At 35.3% G+C, this 8447-nt stretch overlaps 1 protein-coding gene across 2 annotated transcripts; it reads right to left on the bottom strand.

Moving 5' to 3' along the window:
• Nucleotides 1-5387: 5387 nt before the first annotated feature.
• LOC111437743 (pentatricopeptide repeat-containing protein At4g04370) lies at nucleotides 5388-8141 on the bottom strand. Of its 2 annotated transcripts, none has more exons than XM_023075800.1 (2): nucleotides 5759-8141; nucleotides 5388-5460 (listed from the first exon to the last, which is right to left on the bottom strand). In XM_023075800.1, exon 1 carries the CDS (start codon nucleotides 8090-8092, stop codon nucleotides 5870-5872), a length of 2223 nt encoding a protein of 740 aa, XP_022931568.1. In that variant the 5' UTR covers nucleotides 8093-8141; the 3' UTR covers nucleotides 5388-5460; nucleotides 5759-5869. The 2 variants fall into 2 exon arrangements, with proteins under 2 accessions (XP_022931568.1, XP_022931569.1); XM_023075801.1 differs by having other exon boundaries at nucleotides 5448-5463.
• Between the last annotated feature and the right edge of the window lie 306 nt (nucleotides 8142-8447).

Raw genomic sequence — 8447 nt, 5'->3', positions numbered from 1 at the left:
TTTAAATCTAAATCTACAAAAAAAAAAAAAAAAAAAAAAAAAAAAAAAAAAAAAAAAAAAAAACTTCCCACCCTTTCGCCTACTACAAGAAATTATGAAATTAAAAATAATAAATAAAGTTTTCTAATAACTTATCAATCAAGTGCAATTTATAACAACTTCATCCACTACTTCAACCGTGCAAATATTCACTAACGAAGTTCCAAATATTTCTTAATCAAATCAACTTGTAACACATGAAATAATGATTGAACCGAGACTTTCTAATTTTGTAGATGAAGAATGAATACCAGAATCTTCTTGGCCTTGGATCATGTAATAGGTCCAGTTGGAACATTTGGAACACCGTGATCTTTATCATCTCCCCCTTCTTCAAATAAAAAATCGTCCTCGAATCAAGAAAATAATCACCTACATCAAAAGGACTCAAGTCAGCAACATTGAAAATAGAATGTACTGAAAATTTTTTAGGAAGATCAATTTTATAAGCATTGTTATTAATTCTTTCAATAACTTGACAAGGGTCATCCCGTCTTGGATGTAACTTCGTCTTCCTTTAAGACGAGAATCGCTCCTTACGGAAACGTACCCAAACCTAGTCACTGGTTGAAAATGATTTCTTTCCGTCCTTTATTAATTCTTGAATCAACTTTGAAATTTTGTTTATCAATTCTCTCATTCACCTCTTTCTGCAATGTTTTGACCAAATCTGTCTCCTTGTAGCTGCTTCACTCACAAAAATATTAGAAGGAATAGGAGGTGAATCAAGAGATATAAGTGGATTAAATCTATAAATAACTTCAAAAGAAAAACAATGAGTGGTACTATGAATTGCTCTATTATCTGCAAACTCTACCAATAGCAAACGTTCGTCCCAAGACTTAATATTTTTAAAAATAATAGCCCTAAGCATATTAAGTCCTGAGATAATTAGGGATATTATTTCCAAGAATATTAAGTCCTGAGACGAATGTTTGTCATTTGTAGAGTTTGCATATAATAGAGTAATTCATAGTACCACTCATTGTTCTCCTTTTGAAGTTGTTTATAGATTTAATCCACTTAAGCCTCTTGATTTGCTTCCTATTCCTTCTAATATTTTGGTGAGTAAAACAGCGCCACAAGCAAGACAGATTTGATCAAAACATTGCATAAAGAAGTGAAGAAGAGAATTGAGAACCAAAATTTTAAAGTTGGTTCAAGAATTAATAAAGGATGAAAGAAAATCATCTTTCAACCCGATGACTGGGTTTGGATACATTTTCGCACAGAGCGATTTACATCCCAAAGGAAGATAAAGTTATATCCGAGAGGAGATGACCCTTACCAAGTTCTTGAAAGAATTAATAACAATGCCTATAAAATTGCACTTTAGGAAGTATTTTCAGTACATTCTATTTTCAATGTTGCTGACTTGAGTTCTTTTGATATAGATGATGATTTTCCTGATTCGAAGACGAATCCTTTTGAAGAGGGGGAAAATGATAAGGATCACGGTGTCCCAAATGTTTCAACTAAACCTATCACACGATCCAAGGCCAAGAATATTCAACAAGCATTCATTCATTATCTACAAATTGGATAGGCTCGGTTCACTTTTATTTCATGTGTTACAAGTTGATTCAATTGAGGAAAGATCGTTTAGAGCTTCGGAAGTGAATATTTGCACGATTGTAGTAGCGGATGAAGTTGTTATAACTGACATTTGATTGATAATTTGCTAGAAAACTCTATTTATTATTTTAATTCCATAATTTCTTGTAATTGGCAGAAGGGTGGGAATTTACTTGTCAAACTCGTCATAACTTCTATTTTTGTGGAGATTTGAAGGGGAGTGAGAGTACCTCACCAATCATGACCACTAACTTCTTTAGTGCATTTGAAGAGTTGGAAGTTTCTTTTGTAGGGAGACCATAAATACCCATAAATTGCTATATAAAAGGCAGATTTTGGCATTTGAAGAGTTAGAAAGTTTCTTTTGTAGGGAGACCATAAATACCCACAAATTACTATATAAAAGGCATATTTTGGAGGAATGAAATTAAGTTCTCAAGTTTAGACTTTCACCCTTAGAAACTCGAGCATCATCTTTATCATTTCTAAGTTTCAAATAATTGTTGTGGTAAATTGCATCTGAGTCATTCAATCAAGTCTTGATCAAGTTCGATTGTAAAGTGATTCAATTTCGAACAAGGCTTCTAATCTTGCTTTTAGATCTTTGACCTTGAGGTAATCTAATTTTATCCTTGTCTCTTAGTTGATCCGAATTTTGTAAAAGGAGATGTTAATTTCTTTGATTTAAGAGTTCTTGCTTCAACAAAAGCTTGGATCGTTAGGCTGAGGATTAGGGTTGCCTTATCAACCTATCTCAATCGCCAAGTCTCTACGTCTCACATCAGTATAATCTAATGTCTTGAGCCATACGCATTCTTGCCCTGACCTTTGATACGACCTTATTTGTGGTTTGAACCAACTTGTCCCTATTAGTTCGCGTTCATCCATGTAAACGGTTGTTGGAAAGCTATTAGTATAGGTGAATTCCATGAGGTACATCTTGGAGTCTCAACTGCTTGAGAAATTCAACACATTAATATGTAAGTCTTTCGACATTTGACTCAGACATTTGGTCGGGTTGTCTGTTTGTAGGTGAAAAATAGTGTTAGAATTCAACTTGGTGCCCAACGCTTTCTGATAATTACGCTAGAAATTAGATGTGAAGCATGGGTTATGATTTGACTCTATTAACACAGACACTTCATACAATCTAATAATATATTTCATATATAGTTGTGCCCAACTATCTACAGTTTAGGTGTCCCTTTTGGCAAGGAGTATCTGAACTTAGTAAGTTTGTCGATGATCGTCCATATTACTGTATATTCTTTCAAAGTTCTTGTAAGCCTACAATGAAATCCCTTACTATATTTTCCTATTTCCACTCTTCAAATGCTTAGAAGTTGCAAGAACTTTGTTGTCCTTGAGTCGTCATAATTCATGTCACACGACTCTTACTTATTGACACATAATTTTCTAACATCCTATAATAACTCGTCTACCCTCCTCCTTTGTAACACCATTATTACACTCCTTGAAACTATTGTACTTCTAGTACCAACCAGGTGCACTCACAAGTATTTTAACTATCTCCTTGTAACATTTTTTTTTTTTTATAGGTAACCCTTTTTGGTACATGGTTTTGTAGCAAGGACCTTGGTCTATGGTTCTTTGCTCTTAGGTCGTGGTTCTTGTCCCTTATACACTCTCCTAAGAGACTTGTGGGGTCCTATGCCCAGTAAACAACTCGATTCTAACTTAAGCCTGAGACTTCATGCATTCTCCGCGATATAGTTGGATACCTACATCTAGGGCTTCATGTGTTTCCTACGATATATTTTGAATACGTTTGCCCAAAACTTCACGCGTTCCTTGCAAGATAAATGGGAGATAAAAATTTTAGAGTATTCAGGTCCAATAGCTTCAACTCATGCCCAAACCCCTCAGAGAATGTCACGCAGAGAACCATCGAACACATAAACTTCTATATTCTACCCACTTCACCCCATGCTATCACTATAAACCAAACTTCTCAAACTCATTCTAGCTAGGTTTTGAACTTTTAAGGGTAAATAACAATCCAAGCCAACGACCTTCAAATCTGATCAACCATCAGATGTATTGTTAATAGTACTAAATATGTATGATGATGACATTATCCTTGGTATGGATTGGGTGCCTATTCATCATGCCGGTATTGATGATTGTCATAAGAAAGAGAGAATATTTCGACACCTATTGGGAAGGAGTTTTCAGTTCCAAGGAGTGAAGACCAGGAGGATGATTTGTACTCGATTTTCTTGTTCTAGATAAATTTTTTGTGCAAAGTCTTCTAAGATGTTAGTTAGAGTATGGAGGAAATGAGTGTGGTAATATTCTGTGTTACCCCATAATGAAAACATAAATACCATCTTGAATGTGTTACAAATGCTGGGAAATATCTTTAGATAGTTGTGAAGGTCTTCACTGAAATTTTTTTGCAAATTGACCTAAAATTTATAGCATTGGAAACGTTATTGGTTTAAATTCAAACTACACCTCTGATTCATTCTATAACGTTGTACCGATAGCGGAAGCAAGATTGAATGTACTCACACCCACGAACAGAAATTAAACAAATAGACAAAGATTAGATAAAGATTTACGTGGTTCGAAGAGAAGAAATTTCCCTACATTCACGGGTAGTAACCAATCTTAATAATCAAAGTGTTTACGAGTGAATATCTCACTCTCACACTACAAAGTCTCTCAACAAAAGTTTCTCCTAAATGTCACTCAACAAATACAATGTGACACACAAACTCAATCAAATTCCGATATACTCAACCATCCTAGACAACTCTTTATATAAGGATAATTCATGTATCAAAATGATAATATAAATCATCAAACGTCGTGAACTTAAATGAGGATTAATAACCAAAATAAATCAATATTAAATAAGAATAATTAATTTGGTATAACCATTTTTTAGTTTATGAGGAGAGCAATATGATCCACCTGAGAAAAATATATATGAAAAAAAAGAAAGTGTGATATAAGTATGAGGATATTCAAACACATAATTTCCTGCATCATCCATATTCACATAAACACACTGGCTATTCCAATGCAAACACATGGAGGATTAACATATAATTCTGATTTAAATGAATATGTGCACAAGGATAGAAGTGTACCATAAGAATCAGGATATTCAACTTCATTGCAAGCTCTGCTTCCCTTTTGCTTTTGTCTTTCATTTTTCTTCGGTTTCCCCGGGTTATCCATGACGCAGACCTATAAATTAAGGAACCAATTAAGATTACGTGCGTGTGTGTATATATAGATATATATATACATATTTTAGAAAAGAGATAAGAAGCCAGTAAGTTGAAATTAAAAAAACGTGATTGAGGAAAATCGTTGAAAACAAGTTGAAATTATGCATTGTGAAAGTCAATTGCATTGAAAACATGTGGGCAAGAGAAAATACAATACTTAGTGATGACTACTTGGTCTCCCTATAGTACATTTTGAGGCGATTCAAGTCTAGCAGGTAAGATATTATCAGTAAGGGATATTTGCTACGTATTGTCACCTTATTCTAAGCTCTATAGTCGATGCACAGACATAACGTCTCATCCTTCTTCTTCTGGAATAGCACAGGGGCCCCATAAGGTGCCTTTGCGAGGCGGATGAATCCTACAACCTATGAAGACCGACCAATACCAAAAGCACAAAGACATGAAAATTTGAGTTGAAAGCACAAAAATAAAGCATAGGGGTCATCAAAGTACCTCTCCTTGCACTTCTTATAGATATCGAGGAATTCCATCCAAAGATCATTTTTCTTGATAATGCCATATGCGCTTTTTACTTGAAGACATAACGTTGGCTTTCCCTTGAACATAGCCCTTTTCTCAGCTGCTTTGAATTCATTGTTGTAAGAGAAAATAAGTTTACCTTTGTTGGAGAATTATGAAATATGACATGCTAATAACCCGTTAGGTTATGGAGCCTGAGCCTGCTACTTATTTATAGCTTAGTCAATAGTTATACATCATAAATGGTAAATTACTAAATTGTTAAGTAGCTAATAGAAAAAAGCTATATCCAGTAAAGCTATATATGGTAGATAGTTATACATAGTAGATGGTTATATCTGGTAAAGTAGACAGAGCTTTGAAAATGTATTTTCTGTATTTTCTCTTACTGTACATACCAGTCATCAATACGAATCCTTTAGTCAATATTCTCCTTGCATTTTCTCTCTTCTGTTCTTTGTGTTCATCTAGATTGAGTGTATGCGTTGTGCGATCCTAACAATAGATGGTTAAGAGTCCGGGCTAATTTCACTTTCAATATGCATCTTTCTAATATCCTTGCTCAATGATTTCACTGTCCAGACTATCTCTTCAATCTTAGGATGCGAATTGTGAACTGAAAAAAATGTAAAACTGGTTCCATCAACCTCAATACAACTCCATCCAGGAAGCTTTTTTAGACCAAGAGATCTCATTTGGGTCCATGCCACCTCCACTCCATCCCATCTACTAGTGGAGGCATAACTATGAGCCAGTTGCACATAGTTTCCAGCATCCACAGGCTTCAATTCAAACATATCTCTAGAAATAACCTCACCAAGTTCGACATTGCCATTTACACGACAAGCGTCGAGGAGTATGCCTAAAACATCTATTGAGGGTTCTTCAAACATCCTATTATAGAAGCTATATGCCTCTTCAACCTTTCCAGCTCGACTGAGGAGGTCAATGATACAAGCTCGATGCTCGAGATTTGTTGGCATACTGAAATCTTTAGTCATCGACTCGTATATGCTCAAACCTTGGTTAATAAGCCCACTATGGCTGCAAGCAGAAAGAACTGAAAGGAAAATAACATGATTCGGTTCCATCCCTGTGCCAAGAAACTCTGAATATTTTCTCAAAGCAATTTCCCCTTGTCCATTAAAGCCATATCCAGCAATAAGTGTACTCCATGTTACAAGATCTTTTTGCAACATATAGTCGAAACACTTTTGAGCATTCTCTACGTCTCCACATTTGAAGTACATATCAACTAGCGCTGTTTCGGTCATAATGCACGGAATAAGCGAACTTCTAAAAATGAAGTCGTGAATCCACTTTCCCTGACAAAGTGCACCAGCAGAACCACAAGCTTGAAGAAGTGAGGTCACAGTTATTGAGTCAGGCCTTTGAAAGCTTGTTGCTCTCATTTCACTGAAGAAAAAGATAGCCTTGCTCAAATAACCATTTTTTGCATGTCCAGCAATAATCGCATTCCAAGAAACCAAATTCTTTTCAACAATCTTATTAAAAATTGCACAGCTTTGCTCCAACCTATTACACTTTGCATACATGGTGACAAGGGAGTTTTGAGCAGGGATGTCAAACATTATTCCTTGCCTTAATATATAACCATGAATTGAGGTACCAATATGGTAACAACCAAGTTGAGCACAAGCTGCCAGAATACTAGCCAAGGTAGCAGTACCCAGCTCTACGTTTGATTCCACCATATGATAGAAGACCTCCAATGCATTGTCAGAACAATCGTTTTGAACGAGTCCTGAAATCATTGCTGTCCACAGGACAACATCCTTTTCAATAGTTGATTCGAAAACTTTAAGCGCAAAATCCAAACAGCTACATTTCAAGTACAAAACTACGAGTGTGGTCTCTACTTGTTGATCCATATCTAACCCATGTTTAAGAACCAAACCGTGCACCAGCTTACCTAATCTAATATCACATTTTGTGGCAGAGGCAGACAAAACAGAGCAAAATGTCCGCTTGTCAGGTTTGATGCCTTCAATCCTCATAGAATGTACAAGCTGCAGTATTTCTTCAATACCTACAATTTTGGAATAGGCTGATAATAATGAATTCCAAGAAACTATGTCTCTAGAATCCATTGACTCAAACAAACTTGTTGCATAATCAACGCTGCCACATCTACCATACATACTCACCATGGAGTTTGATAGAGCTAAATCTGACCCAAAACCATATAAAACAATCAAACAATGCAAACCTTGCAGAAGGGGAAGCTCTGAAATTCCAGGGAGAAGACTCAAGAAGGTAACAGAAGTGGGGTGGATTTCATTCTCCCGCATTTGTTTGAACATTGTAAAAGCAATGCCAACGTCTCCCTGCCGTGAATAGCACCCAATAATGGCAGTCCAAGGAACAACATTTCTTTCAGGCATTGTATCGAACACCTTGCGACCAAGGTGAATGCACCCAAATTTCGCGTAGAAACTAATGAGCGAAGACCCAATATAGGAATCGTGAGAGAGGCCATTAACGATGACAGATTGATGAATGGAGAGGCCATTTGAAAACGAGTTCAAAAGGGTACAAGCTTTGAGAAGGCTGGGAAACGTGTAAGCATCTGGTGGGGTATTTGTGTTTAGCATAGAAATGTAGGTTTGAAGAACTTGGTGGTGAGCGGCTTGAGAAGAGAGGCGATTTATGAGGGCGTTGAATGATTTTGTGCTACCATGGGTGATCGACTCATGGATTAATCTGTTCATATTAATCCAACACAAAATGAAACCTTCTATGCCAACTTCACCAGCTCCATTGTAACTTGTAACTTCAAATTTGTGTAGAATTGGTAAGTTTTATATTAAAATAATAATAAGACTAGGTTAATAAAAATATCAGTAAATTTTTTAAAAATTTTAATAACACCCTTTTTACCTTTAAAAAAAAAAATTATAAAAACTGTTACGATCTGTTTCAAAAATATTCTTAAATTTTAATTTTTTTATGAATACCTTCCACTTTTTCAAAAAGTTCAAAAATACTCTTGTTTAAAAAAAAAATACTATGAAATTTAAAGAATAGCATTAACCATTACCTTTATAAAAAAAAAAAAAAAAAGTT

This window comes from Cucurbita moschata, unplaced genomic scaffold (genome assembly GCF_002738365.1).
Source record: "Cucurbita moschata cultivar Rifu unplaced genomic scaffold, Cmos_1.0 Cmo_Scf00066, whole genome shotgun sequence".
Taxonomy (NCBI): Eukaryota; Viridiplantae; Streptophyta; class Magnoliopsida; order Cucurbitales; family Cucurbitaceae; genus Cucurbita; species Cucurbita moschata.
Note: the sequence above shows the minus strand (reverse complement) of the source record. Positions and strands in the feature narration are given on the sequence as shown.

What these genes read in the sequence shown, in the direction of transcription:
- LOC111437743 (XM_023075800.1), bottom strand. Translation starts at nt 8,092, where the DNA reads ATGAACAGATTAATCCATGAGTCGATCACCCATGGTAGCACAAAATCA.